General features: G+C 37.1%; 1 protein-coding gene and 1 long non-coding RNA gene across 3 annotated transcripts; both read left to right on the forward strand.

Moving 5' to 3' along the window:
- Positions 1-268: 268 nt before the first annotated feature.
- On the forward strand, positions 269-2,405 carry LOC114826759 (uncharacterized). The gene is made up of 5 exons (XR_003775808.2): positions 269-407; positions 491-650; positions 756-824; positions 1,174-1,242; positions 2,228-2,405. It is a non-coding gene; the product is annotated as an uncharacterized lncRNA (long non-coding RNA).
- Positions 2,406-4,463: 2,058 nt separating this feature from the next.
- Positions 4,464-9,827, forward strand: LOC103443710 (uncharacterized protein At1g51745). 2 transcript variants are annotated; one of them, XM_008382598.4, is made up of 4 exons: positions 4,464-5,325; positions 6,981-7,278; positions 7,387-8,023; positions 8,529-9,827. In XM_008382598.4, exons 1-4 carry the CDS (start codon positions 5,135-5,137, stop codon positions 9,509-9,511), a joined length of 2,109 nt encoding a protein of 702 aa, XP_008380820.3. In that variant the 5' UTR covers positions 4,464-5,134; the 3' UTR covers positions 9,512-9,827. The 2 variants fall into 2 exon arrangements, with proteins under 2 accessions (XP_008380820.3, XP_008380818.3); XM_008382596.4 differs by having other exon boundaries at positions 6,981-8,023.
- The last annotated feature ends 8,981 nt before the right edge of the window (positions 9,828-18,808 follow it).

The following is an 18,808-nucleotide window of genomic DNA, read 5'->3' on the forward strand; positions in this document are numbered from 1 at the left end:
GGAGTATGGTTGATTTAGTTGGTTGCTGGAATTTCGGGGACGAAATTCTATAAGGAGGGAAGATTGTCACAGCCCGTCCCGGAATTTTAATTCCGAGGACGTGAAAAGACCAAAATGCCCTTAAGCGGGACTAAGGGGCGAAAATTTAACAATTAGATTTATATTTGTGTGTGTTAAATTGTGTTTGGACTTAGATAGGGCCTCCTACCCTCAAAACATTCCCTAAAACCCGTAACCTTTCCTTCTCTCTCTTTTTCTTCTTTCATCTCAGAAAACTCTCTCACTCTCTCTCTTACTCTCGAACATACGGACTCACACCCAACCTCAATCAAACCTCCACGAACGTTCCATTTAAGACCACCATCGTGATCCTGAGGACTTCACGAGATCGGGGATACCAAACTCAGGTGAGTTTCACTTCGAAAAACCCTAGTTTCAGTGTCACCGTAATATTGCACTGTTCACGAACTTCAAATTGGCTTTGTTTTAGGCCAAACCAAGCTCACAGTGAGCTTAAGGAAGTCCCAAGGAAGCTCGGAGTGCTTCGTTGGAAGTTTTTGGACGTAAGAACACGGAGATCGACAAGTTCAAAGTTTGGCCGGAGCTTTCGAGGCTCTTTCCGGCGAATCCCCGGCGAGTTAGGAGTTGAGGTAGGTATCAATCTCTTCGTCTCGTCAAGTACTACAACTTTCCTTTTTGTTTCACTCAATTTCGTTGAGTATTGAAGAAGTTATACTCATTTGAAAAATACCCAGTTTCCGGCGACCTCCGAGGCTTTCGAGGCAGTTTCCGGCCAAACCACGGCGAAATAGGTGTTGTGCAAGGTACCATTCTCTTTGTCTCTTCAAGGGCTACAACTTTCGTTTTTGAATCACTTGATTTCGTTGAGAAATGACAAAGTTATGGCAATTTGAAAAACGGCCGCCGGAAAAACCAGTCCGGCGACCCAAGGAAGAAGATGATGCGCGTGGGGGCGCGTGGGCCGTGCCTTCCTTGGCGCGTGGGGGGCGCGTGCTACAGTAAAAAATTATTTTAAAAATATGTCGACGTCCGTGACGTCGAGTAGATCACAGTGGTATATTCATATACCCAATTTGAGCAATATATGAGGAGTTATTAGCTAAGAGTGGGATTATGCGTTAAATAACGTCAATTTGGTTACTTCTCGTATAGGCGAGGATTATACGGACGTTGGGCATGGCTAAGGGAGGCTCAGGGACCTTCGACACGTCGATGTATTCTGTGAGTGGGCAGTTTTGTTTTCCGTATATATATATACTTGACGTTTCTCAGAAATTGAATTGAAATGAAAATATGTTTAAAATGAAATGCATATGAGTTATGTGGAAAAACGGGAAGTGAAATACCATGCATAGAATTGATATGAAAAGTATATAGAAATGTGAGTTGAACTGCCATGCATGAATTAATATATGATGCATATGTATGAATTGGTGCGGTGGACGCACAGGAAAGAATTGATTTATGATGCATATATATGAATTGGTACGGTGGACGCACAGGTAAGAATTGATTTATGATGCATATGTATGAAATGGTGCGGTGGACGCACAGGTGAGTATTTATTTCTGTTATGATGATGTTGATGTATATTGAGCTCAAATCCTGCACCATAGTTTAGTGCTTATAGTATTCACCGCATCGCACGCTCGCCTTGGATCCAAGTAGATGCTAGTCGTACAGTCCACGCGGAGTGGGTACGACAGGCCAGTCGCGAGAGTGTTAGTGAGATTCCGACTGGTGGGTGACCTTAGATTATGTGCACAGATGATTTATGAGAAGCACTAGAGCGTAACTTATGTGCAGAAGGCCGTACAGGTCACGCGGAGTGACTCCGGCAGAGTGTGAGAGTGATAGATTTTGAGCTCTAGGTTCAACCGGGCTAATATAGGGCCTCCGGTTGATTACTTTATTGCACCTGATATGATTTATGTTGATGCATTCATACCTTATTACTGTTGAGATGATGTGGCATGGCATAATTAATATGAGAAATGTTGAGATGATGTGGCATGGCATAATTATGATGAAAATGTTGAGTTAATGAATTGAAGTATTGAGAATATATATATGTATATTTATATTTTATATTTCTGGGAAAGTATACAGGTTTTACGGAGAGGGGTTACAACGTTTTGAGAAATGTTTGGATTTGGAAAAGAATTGTTTTACTGACCCACTCAATTTTGGTTTTGCGCCCCTCTAGGTTCAGGAATCACAAAGGTGTGGTGACTACGAGGAATTTGACGGTGTTCTGACAGATTGGACAAAATTAGGACTCACCTTCGGGTGTATCAACTTATAAATTGTATCTTAAAGCTTCCGTACTGTGTAAATGGTTACGTCACTCTCACGTGACGGCCAGCATGCCCTCCTTCGGGACGGGGTGTGTCACCTAAGCCAACCACTAGTACACACTAGTGCCTCCATTATTTTAGGAGTCAAGGATACCCTAAAAGGGTTCACAACCCCCCTCCCTAGACTAAATGCATTTTCACTAGCAACAGTAGAAGTGGGGGTTACAAAGATATTTTGGCTATTTGTGAAAGAATTAGGAGCTCTTTTGTGTTTGATTTCCACAATTTTAAGAGATCAAAGTCACCAACAACAATGCTAATATAAGTAGGGTTTTATTTTCAAATTATTGGAATATTATAAATATGTGTTATATAATTATGTATTATATAAATTATAAATTATAAATTATATTGTATTTTTGGTATGGTACGGTAATACCGTGGTAATGGTATCCATTACCAATACCGTACCATAAAATTTTGGTACGGTACAATACCGTACCATTACCGATTGGTACAAAAAATTTGGCACAAAATCGGTATGGCACGGTTGGCAATTCGGTTGGCATGGCAATTTGGCAAAAAAATCCACCCCTACAACGAGTTGTGTCTTACATGCTGCTCAAATCAAAACGGTCGGTGATTAGGGTTGTGTTTCTATAATATAATTTGAGATATTTCACTACAAAACATTTACTTTCAAAATGTAATTTATGGATTAGACTAGAGCAGTTAAGATTATATATTTCATCATTCTCGCCAAAAGTGAATTTGAACCACATTATCCCTTCCTTTAACGCAGATAATATTGTCTGTTAAAAAAAAAACAAAAAAGATTATGAAACTCACCCGACCCAAAAACTATTCCACTACACTACTTCCATTTTTACAGAGGAACCGAATCTGAGTGCGGCCGACCATTTTGCTGACCATGACTATTATTTTGCATTCGTATAACTTTGATGAAATAGGCATGCAAATACAATTCCTTTTTGTAAAAATGGAAAGATATATAAAAAGATTAGCCACCGGTGAGCGCAAGCGATTTGTGATATTTGATGAAAAGTGGGGTTCAATTTATGGGCTTCATATGCATTTACAATTCAAAGCTCAAACAATTGACCTCAATGGGGCTATAAATTACTAACAACTTAGAACTTTAACGCTTCTATTATTATTCATCATTATAATTGAATTTTTTACGAGAACTTGAAAATTAATGCTTCGTATCATGTGATCGCAAAAGTCAGTAATGCCCTATTAATTGCTAACAACTTTAAGCTTTCACGCTCCTAACGTCATTTATCATTGTAGATTTAAATAGAATCTTATGTGCTATATTGTCAGATTATCCAAATACTCTATGATCTTGAATTCATAAAATAAAGCTTTTGCTACACGTGTTATGCTATTATTAGAAACATATACAGTCTAGCAATTTTGTTGGCAAAATATCAATTTCCAGGATTAATGATTCAAATTAACAACCTGAAAAGGTAGCTTGCGGGATTTTATATGATAAATTTATATTTCTATATTGAAACAAAAACAATGAAGGTAAACTGTCAGATATCCAATCCAAATAAGCTCATGTTATCAAACATATTATGATGTTAGACTTGACCATATATCATACGAATTCTCTTTTTTAAATGCACAATCCAAATCACATTATAATTAGTTGATAGTAAGTATATTTGAGCTCAAATTTTAAAAATCCAAATGATATTTGATGACTTATGTGGTAATTTGATATTTTGTATAATTTTTTGGTTCACCCGATACGTTAAAATAATAATGTCATTCTATATTTTTTTTAATCTCTTTGAAGGGTCCAATTATTGAAACAATCAATCAAATACTGGAAACACAAAACAACATTTATTATACATTGCATAACATCTGTTAAAAAATTATTTAGTCAAATCTAACATCAGAAGGCTTTGGTTTCAATTGAATCAGTGCCACGTAAGAAAATAAAAAATCCGGTGGAGAGAATTTCCTACTGTTTACGGTTGTATGTTTATGGGACAATTCGTAAGAAAATACGAATAAATTAACATTACCCTGCACCTCTTATCTGGTGTAGGTGTTATATTGAAACCCTATACGGGAAACCGTATATAACCCAATACACCCCCTTCCTTTTTTTTTTTTTTTTATATATATTTTCTCTCTCTGTATTTCCTTCTACCTCACTCGCACTCTCTCTCTCTCTCTCTCTTTCTCTCTCTGTATCTGAAATCCTCTCTATCTGTTGGGAAAGGAGATACAAAAAGGTACGGTTTTGATCCAAGCACAAAGCTTTTTTGGTATTTCTCTATCTCCTCCCTCCCCCACCCTCCTCTGGGCCTCCGTACACTGTGAGCCGCACACGAGCGAGCTCGAACAAAAGATTTCAGAGCTAAATCCAGTAGTGGAAGATCAGAAAATCAAAACCCAGAAAACATATAAAATTATGAAAATAAATTTGTAATATTTAAAAAAAAAAAAGGAGCCATTTTTCAGATCCTTCTGTATGTTCTTCTCCCCATAAACCCTTCAAATCTGGTCCTTCTCTACCTCCTCCTCTTTATCTCTTGGCTTTTAATTAGCATTTTTTCTCTTCTGGGTTTTGTTGTTTTTAGTGATTTGGGTTGAAGAGTTTGTGCATTCTCCGGGAAACTGAGCCTCTGGGCGATTTCCGAAAGCTCGAATTTGGTTGAGAATGGAGGGCTGAGATTGAAATCTTTATTTTTTGAGATTAGAGATTTATTGGGTTTTAATTGTTTTTTGTTCTCTCTCTCTACCGCTCTCTGGGGGGGGGTTTGGTTGAGATGGGGAGTTCTGGTGAGATCAGTGAGAAGAGCATTGATGCGTCGGTGGGTACTTTGGTATGGGTCCGCCGCAGAAACGGGTCCTGGTGGCCGGGTCGGATAATGGGTCTGGACGAGTTGCCGGACAGTTGTGTAGTTTCGCCAAAATCGGGCACTCCGGTGAAGCTACTCGGCCGTGATGATGCAAGCGTGTGAGTTCTTTTCTTTCCCCCTTTTAAGCTTATCATAATTTCTGTGTAATTGATGTAGCTTGGATGAACATTTTGGCTTACTGATTTGCAATTGTCTTAACAATCCGTGTTTTTCAGCTTCTAGGTTATCTACATTTACCTTTGAGTAGAATCGGAATTAGAATACGCATTTGGCTTGAGATTTTCATAGGTGATTTTGGGTAAAATTTTGGCCTTGTGGGTTGGTGGATTTAGTGTTGCTTTCTTATTACCTTGTTTCACTTTATCTTGATCGGTTTTTTATCATTTGGTTGATTGATCGTTGTTTACTTTGGTGTTTCCGGGGCCTTTGAGCTCAACTGGATCATCACTTCCCTTAATCATGTTTTTTCTTGTTCTATAGCTTGAAAGTATTATCTCAATGATATTGATTAGCTTACACTTAATGAACTTGTTACTTGAGACAATAGTTTTCTCTGCCACCTCCTATGTGGCTCTCGTGTATTATAACACTACGCAGTGATTGGAGATGCATTCTCTAAAAAAGAAATTCTTAGATGGTACGTTGCTTTATAAAAACGAAAGGATGGTAAGCTTGAAGCTTGAGAATACATTCATGTATAAAAATTTCTGATGTATGAATAATTACTGCTTGTGTTATATGGAAGGAAGAAGAAAATGCTCATACTTGAGGGACAGTTCTTTTTGGTCAATATAATTAAGGAATAGTTGGTGTGCAGTCCTAATGCATAGAAGATACATATTAAGTAGGTGCCTAGTGGTTTGTGGCAAATGATAAAGGTCGTACCCAGTGCACAAGGCTCCCGCTTTACGCAGGGTCTGGGAGAGGTGAATGTCGGCTAGCCTTACCCCTATTTATGGAGAGGCTGCTCCCAAGTCTCGAACCCGAGACCTACCGCTTATGGGCGAAGGCACTTGCCATCGCACCAAGTGCGACGGATACATCATAAAAATGTCTTATGGTTTTCTTCAGGCATTTTTGAACATCTTTATTTTTTATTCGATTGGACCCTCGCTTTAAGGGCCTGAGTGAAGCATGAGAGTTAGTCTGTGGTCTAATTCTCAAATCTGATTATACTCATGTAAATGACGAAATTTAGGTTGAAGTTAATTGCCACCCTGTTTGTAAAAATTCAAATCTTTTAACGGCATTATATGTGAGGTAGCCTTACATGAATCCTTTATTACGTTGGGGAATTCAAACAGTGAGAACTGTGTCACTGGATGAGTATTTTCTTTATGTGGCACGGCAGCGATGTATAGAGATTGGCCTTGAAGAGTAGAGCATTAGATTTTGAGGTATTCGTGAAGCACATTGCTTAAGCTGGATGCTTTTTAAACGGGTTAGATGGGTGCAACATTAGAGACCTAGGAAAGAACCCTTGTTATCTCTGGAGTATTTTACATGAAAAATAGTACCTTCCTGTCTGTGTTAGTCATTGGTCCAGGGTTTACTTTACCATTAATTTTCAGGGCCCATCATACACTGTTTGAGAATTTTTTTTTGTTTTTATTTTCAGCATATTTCGTCATTGTGGTTCAGGATTATGGCATTTTCTTTAAGATTCTTTTTAGTACAGATTAAAAACTCTGTATAGGTGTTTAGCTTTCTATTGATATATGAACACTGTCTGATCTTGATCCTATTGATTTAGGGACTGGTATAACCTTGAAAGATCCAAGAGGGTGAAAGCTTTTCGTTGTGGGGAGTATGATGAATGTATTGAAAAAGCAAAGGCCCATGCAGCCAGCGGGAATAAGAAAAAAGTTAAATATGCACGGAGGGAAGATGCTATTATCCATGCTCTTGAGATTGAGAATGCTCACCTAGGCAAGGATGATTTGAACTTCAGTGCCCGAATGAGTAATTCAGGTGGTGACCATGGTTGCTCAGCCAGAGAATCACCTGCCATGTCTCTTTGCAGCGCGGAGAATGAAGATATGGCTGACGATGTGAGTGATTCTGAAGACAATTCACACTCAGGGCCAGAATTATCTCAATCTGGTATATCTTTTGAAGAGCCAAATCATATCAGTTCTTCTAAGTTGCAATCTCTGCAGGGAAGGAGAAGAAAAACGCCAAATGATTCAGAGGATGATGGAACAGAAGGAGTGAAGCGCATGAGAGGACTTGAGGACCTGGGAATGGGTGTATTGTCAAAAAGGTCAGGCCACACTGGAGGGCTCCTTGAACAAGTTCAACAGGATGGTGCTTCACTCCTAGATTCAAACACTCGGAATGGAATGCCTAATGGAAGTCCTGCAAATGGAAGCAAAGGTTCTTCGTCGCTGAAAAGAAAGAGATCTCAAGTGGCAAATGTTAATGAACTCTTGAAAAGAAAGAACCGCAGTCGACCATTGACCAAGGTGCTGGAGAGTACTGCAATGGTGTCTATTCCAGCTATGCCTGACCAATTGCCAAATTCATGTGGTTCACCTCTTCAAGGGTTATCTAATGGCAGGGTTTCTGGATTAGAATCCAATGAATCAAAAGGGAGTTTATCTGCAGACCACACTGGAATTTCGTGTGAGAATGGAACCTCTATAAATGTTCCTGAACTGGCTTCTGGGGCTTCCTGTATTAATGACAAATTGAAAGAGAATGAGATTCCCAGCATATCTGGCTTAGCGGAATATGATTCTTCTGATGATAGGCTATTTGATGTGCCATTTGTTGGAGAGGAAAAAGACCCTTCAGGTAATGGTCATTCAAACATTTTAAAGTTATAGTGTTTTGGGGCTGTATCTTTGTGTTCCTGTAGTTATTAACTTATCGAGTATAGTCCTATGGGGTATCTCTGCACCATTTGTTTCTTCTGTCATTTAATTATGCCTGCTTTATTTACATTGAGGTTCCCCTGTGACTCTGTCACTGTCCGTTCTGTTTAGCCTTTTTCATGCTTTTAGTTATGTCTTTTATCACTTGATTATGCCTGCATTGTTTGCATTTAGATACCCTGTAAGTCTGTCACTCTCACCATTGTCTTTAGCTCTTTCTCGATCTTAATTATTTCTTGTATTACTCAAATATTCGTGCATTATTTACATTTGGGCATTCCTGCAACTGTCTATTATGGATCCCCCTGGGATCTATAAGCCTTTTGGATCTTATTAACGTTCTCTCCTTTCTCTTTATTTTATTGCAGAAAATAAATTAGCTTAGTCTTTCTTTACTGCTGATTTTGTCATCATTTTTCTACCAGGTTCATCTCCTATACGTGCAGCTTGTTCATCTGGTAAACCTCAGATTGGTGCGTTGGGAAGGCAATCTAGTCAAAGTCGTCAACCTGAAGCTGTATCTTTGAAAAACGAGAGAATTAATGAATCTGGTTGTACGAGTTCAGCAGCCTTGCATGATATCGGCATAAGCATAGAGAAAGGTAGTTCAAAGTGGCAGTTAAAAGGAAAGAGGAATTCTAGACAAACAAGTAAAGATAGAAAACATGACTCCAGAAGATTTATGGACATGGATGATGAATACAATGGTTATTCGACAGGCATTGAGCATTCCAATGGATTGTCTCAAGGTTCTTATCAGAAAGTAAATTGCAATGGCATTAGTGGTTCCCGTGCATATAATGGCACCTTACGATCAAAGTCCAAACAGGTTACTGAATTGCCTGATGGTCCAACTCAGAGATCACTTCCCTATCGGCAGTCCCGCTTCACAGTGCCTGCAAGATATCAGACGGCAGATTCTACTGCCCGCAATTCATGCTCTGATGGTTCGTTGTATGATGTCAAGCTTGAGGTGAAATCCAATTACCGGCCACAACATGTTCCCCTGGTTTCCCTTATGAGTAAATTGAACGGCAAAGCCATTGTTGGTCACCCACTAACAGTTGAGGTCTTGGGTGATGGCTGTTCTGATTGGGAAGTTGATAAAACAGGCTATGCAGTAAAGCCAGAAAAAGAAATTGGAAGAATCCCAGCCAAGGGATTGGCAGTGCAACCACGAAATTCACCAAGTAGATCTCCCAAAACAAAGAAATCTGGGCTACAGCCAAAAAAGATCAGGAAACTATCTTCACTGACCGGTCATAAGCAATCTGAAGAGAGAAAACCACTGGTTCCGAAGCAGAAGGGTCCTGTAATAGCCTGTATCCCCCTTAAAGTAGTGTTTAGTAGGATAAATGAAGCAGTGGCGCGACCATCGCATCGTGTTCTAAGATCAAGCAACGCTTGAATATGGCTTCTTGGGGGGAGAAAAAGATGTTGCAGTGGATGGATTCTTCCGGGGGTATGCTTCCCTTTTGCATCCTAGTTGCTGCTTCTCATTTATTTGGCCATGTTAAGTTAGCAGCAGCGTTATATCTGCTGCCGTTTTTAAGGCTGAATCCGTCTGTACAATTCGAGAAACTGTGTTGTTGTAGAAGGAGCGTTTAGTCTGTGAATGTAGGCTGCTTTGTGCTCTGTATATAAATGTATCATTAACTTTAACATTTGGTAACCTGATATTTTGTTATTTTATTTTATGAATTCAGGTTCTTTTAGAGGCTTAACTTTTGAGTCAGAGACCTTTTCTTGGTGCTGAAAATCGATGCATTGAACTTTCTTGTGCTATTAAATCTTCTTTTGTTTCTGTTGCTTTGAATCATGGTGCATTCAGCTTCTTCTGCTATTCAATCTTCGGAACTGAAACCGTAACGTTGCAGTTCTTGTGTGTGCCTTCATGAATCATTTTAGGCTGCTCTTTGTTGCGTTTCTGTTTGCTGTAGCTTTGAAGGTCAGAGGGCCATGGTTGCCGTGCCAAGGTATTTCTCCACCAATTCTCTAAATGGATGCATTTGAAGTTTGAACCATTTTTTGAGGTTGAGGGTGATTATGTCATTTAATTCCATCAGATTCCTTCCTCCCTTCACTTCTCCCTCAATCCCTTTTGAAAATAAGAGCATTGGTCGTTAGATTTTTCGTTTGCCCAGAACCTAGAACAATACGCCATATGTTATTTGTTGATGCACAAAACCGGAGGGTCTTAGAACAATGTAAATCCTATCGTGAATCTGCAAGAAAGTAAAGAATACAAGATGTATCGTGGTTTACCCCAATGTTTGGGCTACGTCCACACTAAAGTTGATATTGTTTCACTCTGAATGGTGAATATACAAGAAGGCTAGAGGCAGTGTGTTCTCTAGCCTATTTTCTGTGTTTGCCCTCTGAGATGTTTTTTCTCTTCCCATGGCCTAAACCTTAACCTCTCTAATGAGAAAAGTGAGAAGTCATTTTATAGAATAAGGGCTCCTCACTTATTACATATTTGCCCCTTCATTTATTACATAATTACATTTGAGTCCTCCGAGTATTTATACGAGGTCTAAATACAGAGGCCCTAAATATGGTACAAACAGTAGTTCCCCAAGTCTTCAGTCAAGAGAGTCTTTTGGCTGGAGACTTGAAATTCAGTCCATGTGTGGGCCGAAGTAACTAGATGTCGTTTAGAACTGATACTCGATATGAGGTGCTGCTCAATGTGAAATGATGCTCAACTAGAAGTAGCACATGTTGCGAGGCTGCTCGGCTTGTGGCTTATGTTGCCTTGGTTGGCTCGGCTTATGGCGTTGAAGGTGAGGGAGTCATTTTTATAAAATAAGGGCTTACTTCTTAATACATAAATGATGGGCTAAAGTTGATGCTCGCAACGAGGCGATTGCTCAGCAGGCGGCGATGCTCTCTAATGATGGTGAGGGAGTCATTTTTATAGAATAAGGGCTTGTTGGAAATGTGCCCTAAAACCAATCATATGATGATACTTTACGGACATTTCAAATGTTAAACTAATCTAGTTTAACATATAAAGGGCAAAGATTATTGTTTGAGTCGTCTCATATAAATGTTATATGCTTAAACGATAAAGTCCAAGGAATATGTGATTGGGAGAATGCAATCTAATGAAGTTAGATTAATGAGACCATTCTTTCGTAGACACTTCCTAAATGTTCCTGATCATAGGATTACCAATTGGGCATTGACAGTCCGTTAAGATCAGTACGTACTGTGTCTTCTCTCAGGGAGAGTGACTAGTCTCGAGTCATTGGTGTGTGTGACATCAAGACAAGTACGTAGGTGCTCAATAAGAGAATGAGTTCACTGAACGTGATCAACGAAGAGTTCTTATATTCCATGTCACATGAGAACTCATGGTTGGGATAATGCAAAGTAGTCCTTTGACCTGAGGCATCACAGTTGTCTTGTGGTTAAGTCCTTAATCTTTGATTATGTCTAATTCACCCCCTCGGGGTGTCACGGCATCGTTGGGGTTAAGCCACTTAGCTATGGAGAGAAGTGAATGCGCAACAAGGGATCTCTAACCTTCAAACAATTGAGGGAGAATACTCTATGATATGATTTGGAATCTCTGGCCAGAGTATGAATGAGATTGGGGAATACGTTCCAAATCACATTCAAGGAAATCATATAAGCAAACGATTCACATTGGATAGTAGACATGAGTAAATAAACTATCATACCAAACAATGTGGTCAAGAGTATTAGATTAGAGAAGGACCGTATTGCATTTGTAATCCCGAACTGAATAGGTTCTCCACCTCTTCTGATTAGCTTGGGTAACCATGATATGCTGCTAGGTGTCACTCATGGTTTGTGGAAGCCCTAAACGTGTGTAATCACTAAAGGGAGAATTGAAAATAGTTTCAATTCACAATCGATGTAAAATGGTTTTTAATCGCCCACTACCTCGCTAAAAGGAACCTAATGGATCGCACACCGTAAAAGGTAGAGATTGGAGATTAAACGGAAATGAGTAAGAATGATTAAATGGTTTAATCATTTATTTATGGCAAGGATTAATTAATATGTTAATTAATCAAACGAATAAGTTCGTTAAAGACTTCGGGATAGTTTTGGACCTTAAGGCCCAATGGGCTTCGAACGTCAAGCCCATTAACTTAAGTTGTATGACAATTTAATGAATAAAGATTCATTAAAGCCCAAAAGCCCAAACATCCCTAAATGGCCGGCCATATTAGATGAATTAGGGTTTTGGTTGTTTAGGTTACTTAAAGAAGTGACTATATAAATGACTTTATAGCCAAAATTCATTAAGGAAAAATTAAGGGTTTATTTTGGGGGAAAATTGGTGAGAATTGTCTCTCCATTTTCTCTCTAAAGAGGCCAACACCTTGGAGGGTACATCTAGCAATCCTACTACTCCAAGGTCACTCATTTCTTCTACAATCAAACCTTGGTGAAGAGACTTAGAGGTTCCCTATTTTGGGAACTTGGAGAAACCTATTTTCCATCCAAATCCATGGATCTAAGAAGCAAGGAATGAAGGCCCTATCTCTTTGGGTGATTAGCCTTTGCTTATGCAAAGAGGAATCTACAAAGGTAATAATTTCAACTCACTTTGTTTTGAGTTGATTATTGGTTCACCAATCTACTAGGCTTTGAATTTCATGGTAATGTTTTGTTTTTGAGTGCATGCAAGCATGATTCCGCCTTTAATTGTTAATTGCATGCTATATGATGTTGCTCAAGTGAACATGTTTTACAAAATAATTCCTTCAAGTGGTATCAGAGCCTAGGTCTAGTAGTTGGTGAATCCTTTTGGGTTTTGTAGTTCATAAGTTTATGATTTAAAAGTTGTAATTGTTACAAGCTTTATTCTTGCTTCTTTGAATGTAAATTTTGTTTGAAAATTTGCCATCTCAAATGTTGTAGATGTAGTTCATATGAGGATGAATATTGGAGCTAAAATTTGGTGCCATGATTTTAGGGATTTTCGGCCAAATCCAAAGGGTGATTTTTTGGGTTCATGTTTGTCTTGTTAAAATGGTTTTAAGGTGACTTTTGGAACCCCTAAGTACCCTAGGATGTTAGCCTCATTTTGAATGATAAAAATTTGAGTTTTATTGCATGAAAACATTCATGGAGCTCTTATGGGTTTTCATGGATGTTCTTCATATGTTCTTGATGTTCTTGCCAAGAACACAAAGGTTTGTGTTTTGATTCAAAGTTTTGATTTATTTCATAAAGTTTATGATATATGTTTTTCAAATGATTTATCATGTATTTAAAGTGTTAAATATTTGTATAAATGATGATGGAAACATCAATCATCAAAACATATATTAATTTTATGAAAGTATTTAAAGTGTTAAATATTTGTATAAATGATGATGGAAACATCAATCATCAAAACATATATTATTTTTATGAAAGATGAAAGCACTACTTGATTGTTTTTGACAAAACTAATAAATCAAAACATCCACCACTCCTTTTTATCTTTAAAAACCGGCCACCCTAATAAAATAAGGTAATTTTGGGGCTTTTATGCAATTACATAAAGTTTTGATACTTTTGTGTATTTGTACTTTGACCCGAAAGTTTACGTTTTGACGTTAAGGCCTAAAAACGCTAAAGGACAAATTGTTTTGCTCCTTTAATGAAGTTTTTGAATTTATTTAAATTTTGGGTTCTAGTTGTATTTACATGAAGTAGTGACTTTTGTGTTTTTACAAAGTGACCCCAAAAGTTTATGTTTTCGCAATATGGCCCAAAAAGTTGTGGTTATTGCATGATGGCCCAAATAGGATGAGAACAAAATTGTTTTGTCTCTTTAAATGAGAATTGGATTTTCATTTTGTTTAGCTCCACTTAAATCAATTTTATGGATACAAAAACCAAATGAAAATGTTGCATTCAATTAATTAGTTAAAGCGTTAATTAATTAAAGGATGATTATGAACCTAAGCCTAATATAATTGAGCTATGTGAAAGGCGTTTCAAATTTGTTTGAACCATGGGAATGTGTAGATTAGATTTTGGTTGTAATTTGATTTGATCAAATGTTGTAAAAGGGCATAAGTCCTTCTTTACTTTAAGGTAATTTGTTTTATGCAAATGTTGTAATGAGCATAAGCTCATCCTTTACTTTGAAGTATTTCTTTCTTGCTTTATATGATATGCATGAAAATGAAGTAATTGGGTCCAACGCCCCTAAGACAACACGCCTTAATGTGATTAAACGCGTAACTAAAATCAATCTCCATCCCTAGACCGAGATTCAACACAAGGCTCGTGTTGAATCTAAACAAAGGTTCATAGTCATCCTAAGGCCCTAAGGCAACTATATAGTCCATCAAATGAATGCAAACCTTATGTTAGTAGTAACATATACTCTTGCTTTAAAAACCGTTTTAAAAGCATAGTGGGAGTATTATGTACAACTAAAACAATCATATGGACCAATAGTTGTAATAGGACCAAAATTGTTTTAATAGAGATTAAAATGTATATTGATATGTGATGAGACCTAAAACCCTCAACCAAACCAATATTAAGTTGAAAGCGTGAGAGTGCTTAGAACATTCTTTCGTGGCCTTCCACCATGGTAGTGCCAATCGTTTATGACTTGTACACCGGCTTCACCCTATCATGGGGAAGTACAAAGTGCATGCTTATACTCAGGAGGAGTCTATATACATATGATGAGGTGAGTGTAGGCAACGAGGATGGCCAATATCGTATCATCGTGAGGCTATTCTTGAAACCCTTCATGAACTAAGCTTGGTGGGAATGACTTAACTAAGTGCAATGGAACCAATATCATATCATTGTGAGGTGACATTCTCTAGAGGCCAAATAAGATGGGTACTTGCATGAGTTGCAAATGAGTAAGCGTACTCTCTCATTATTATTGTTGCTAGCCATATATCGTATCATCGTGAGGTGGGCTTGGTAATAGTGAGCCTCCCATAACCTACTAGGAGTTTCATCCAAAACTCTCGAATTCCTATGAGGGATATGGAATTTGCCAAAAATAGTGGGTGGTGCTATTTGATTTAAAGACCCAAATCAAATGGCTTAAAATCAATCAATTTATATTCGTTATGTATTTGATTACCAATATATTTGCAAACGCTATCCAACACTTGACAAATAAAAGCCGAACGTTTAGTTTACGGACTTGGTACTACAAAACCATAGATTGTCTTTAATGGCTTGTAAAAGTACCAAAGTAGTCTCATCCTCACAATCTTCCTATTGATAATGTATCATTAGAAGAATATGTTAGAAAAGGTCTATCATAGAGAGGACAACACTTTTAATGTCATAATTCTTCAATTACAAATTGTTGTATGAAGAAATAAGAGTTGCTTTGAACAACCCTTAGTCAATACAAACACTTAGTGCTTATTTCTTTGTTAATTGAACAAAGAACTTGAGAAGTAAGCACAAGGGCATGGACACTTTATGTGCCATGATTCTTCACTTACAAATTGTTGTATGAAGAAATGAGAGTTGCCTTGTACAACTCTTGAAAGTTTGTAATTATGTTTAGAACATAATGGTTGGTTGACAAAAATAGTCCATTAACATGGACTTATGATGATTTTGAATCATTGAGTGTTGAAGTGTTAAACCACTTAACGAGACGGAAACTAGGCAAGGACTTCACCTTTGTTTCCCTATCCTAATGGTTCACTAAGTTTATGGTAAACTATGTAGTGAACAATAACCACATACTCTCCAAATTGTTTGATGTGTATAACACAATTGAAAAAGGTTTCAAGAGAGATAGTGGGAGTTTAGGGACCATGACTAATGTAGTCAAAGGTGAAAGTCAAATAAAGAAGATAAATAACTCCAAGGGAACAAACTTTCTTTATGAAATGATGGACATTGGAAGGGGTATTTGCAAGAAATGTCTTGCATGTGTCAAAGAACACACCTTTCGAAGGTGTTGTAAATTGTTCTTGAATAGTTCAAAACAGTTGGTTCTTCTACTTGAATATATGATTCCGTATTAGTAACTATGTTTTACAAATCGTTGTAAAAGTGTGACTAATAAGAAGTAGAAGATATATGAGAGAAGAAAAGGTACTTCACATACGGAACGTGAATAAGATATAGATCTCTGCGAAAGCAGATAGTACTTACTTCCTCATATGAACTACCATAGAAATTGGATTATAGTAATCTAATTGATTGTCTCTATAGTAGAGATGATATGGTAGTGTTAACTGTTTAGAATATAATGATGCTTAAAACCCAAAAGGTTGCAAGGTAGTGACTAATCCCAACTAAATTGTGATACCTCTAAAACATAAGTTACGAGTTGGTGAAACAAGGATGCTTTGGATCGTTAGATCCGGATCCAATACCTTCTTGTTAAAATTGTATAGAGGCGAAATGTTCGAATCTTTGTTCTTTTGGAAAGAAGAAAGAATCACAAAAGTTGTTGAGGTTAATTCACTTAGATGTTAGTGGCACTTGTCCTCAACATAATACTACTCATGTTATATGACATTCACCGAAGATCACTCTCGGTTGGACTATAGTTTATTTTGAATAAACACAAGTCCGAATACTTTGCAAAAAGTTTCAAAGAATTCAAGAAATGTAAATAGATGAGTAAGATATCTAAAGTATTTACCTCTTTAGATTTGATCCAAGGAAAGGTAACACTTTAGATGAGTTTCCTTGAATGATATCAAGGAAAATAGCATCATAAGATAATGTATTTCTCCATTAGGAGAAGAACGAACTAAAATAAGATTTAGTTCGTTAGATGTTATCTATTACCCATATATAGGATATATACTTCTAAAACAATATGATTGTCAATTAGAAGATCTTCCAAAATTTTCATAACTCCATAAGATGTAGTTGGAAAGAAAGACAAATCTTAAGCATGTTAAGATTTGAGGTTGTGTGCTAATAAGCAATATTTGTTTGATAACAATCTTGTGGGATATCCTTAAATTAACTTTTGGATATCGCTTCTATAATCCAACTAACAAATGTTGTTTTGTTGGGAAGTTCATTGTAATCCTACAATGTGATTTGCCTAAGAGCAAATGAACGAAAGATAGAACTCGAAGAATGGGTTCTTTGAGAGACAAGAAAGTAATCAACAAATATAACAACCTAGTTCCTATACCTCAAGCTCCAAGGTAGTCGATAAGGATTTATAAACCGTCTCAGTTGAATGGTTTTGAACTTTATGACTATGTCATAGAGTTGCACCTCTTAATTCGAAAGAAGTAAGAATGAAAATCCTTATGACTACACTGAGTGCATATACGATATATACTCAAGGAAATGGTAAAGTACCATTTGACTCGAAATAATGAAACCTTCATAGCTAATTGGTAGCTTAAGGTGACTACAATCAAAGAGAATGGTTGACTTTGAAGAAACCATCTTTGAGATAGTCTTAGTTTCAATTAATTCGAAGATTGCTAGCTACAACTAAATGGTGATTCAATGTTTAGACATAATATGGGTTTCCGAAACCATTATTAAGATAGTCTTGATAATATATGTCTAAAACTAAAAATCACAAGACATGTAAGTTGTAGAGATCCATCCATCATGAATCTTAGCAAGCTAGTGGGAGCTATATGCGTCTTATGAGAGAAAGATCAAATCGTTTGATTTCTCATAAAGATGTAAATGAATCTTTTGTTTACTAGGTTTACAAAAGATTAGTGGGAGTTAATCATGTTCCTAAAAATTTAAATATATATGATATATTTATTTTGGAAATGAAAATAATACTTCTTCGTTAAAGTTATGACTTTAATACATTATATGAAGATAGAATGTATATGGGAGATATAGTCTATGTACATGGGATGGAAATCTATAATGATATATTTCATGATATAATTGGATTATATCAATCCCTAATAATAGACAATGGATGCTAGGAAGTTTCTCATATGATGATAAACTTCAATAAGAAGGACGATTCTAGTGAGACTAGCAAGTTGCCCTTCTCAAAGGGAACGTACCCTTTGACTCCCAAAGAAATAATGCGTAAATTGAATCCTTTATGCATACGCAGAAAGGTGATTTATGTATTTCATATTGTATGAAAAACATTGATATGAGTTGTACCTAGAACGGTACAAGATGATATCAATGCAAGCCCAGGATCAGAACCATGGCAACTGTCAAGTGAGTCCTTAAGTATTTAAGAAATACTAAAGGATAAATTCCTCAAAGATCGAGGAAGAATCAAAGTAACATAATGGAAGCGTAAATGTATTAGATTATGAATCTAATCCATCATTGGATGTTTATTCATTATGAATGAAGAGATAAACGAATATCTCTTTATTATGACTAAAGAGATATTTGGATGGAAACATTAAAGTAATGACTTTTGTTTGGATGGGAAAGTTCATTTATGAACTCTTTATTCGATTCCAACCAGAAAGTGTATGACACTAATGGGGCGATAGCTCAAGCCTGGGAATCAAGGTCTCATCAAGATCTGAACACAAATGAGAGACTGAACCACATGATTGAGAATCATGTATAATGGTGACGTCGTTATTCTCAAGGTTGCTTCTGTGGATAACACATATAGATATCCACTGCCTAAGCCTACTATTCAGCCATTTATGAAATGACTACAGAAGAGGTATCATCAAGATGACCAATGCTGATTGGCTCTAGTGCAAGTGGGAGATTGTTGGAAATGTGCCCTAAAACCAATCATATGATG

The sequence above is a fragment of the Malus domestica genome, chromosome 09 (genome assembly GCF_042453785.1).
Source record: "Malus domestica chromosome 09, GDT2T_hap1".
NCBI classification, from domain to species: domain Eukaryota; kingdom Viridiplantae; phylum Streptophyta; class Magnoliopsida; order Rosales; family Rosaceae; genus Malus; species Malus domestica.

Coding starts and splice junctions, on each gene's coding strand:
- LOC103443710 (XM_008382596.4), top strand. CDS start 5,135: ATGGGGAGTTCTGGTGAGATCAGTGAGAAGAGCATTGATGCGTCGGTG. Junction 5,326..6,980: donor GGCCGTGATGATGCAAGCGT/GTGAGTTCTTTT, acceptor CTATTGATTTAG/GGACTGGTATAACCTTGAAA. Junction 8,024..8,528: donor AGAGGAAAAAGACCCTTCAG/GTAATGGTCATT, acceptor TTTTTCTACCAG/GTTCATCTCCTATACGTGCA.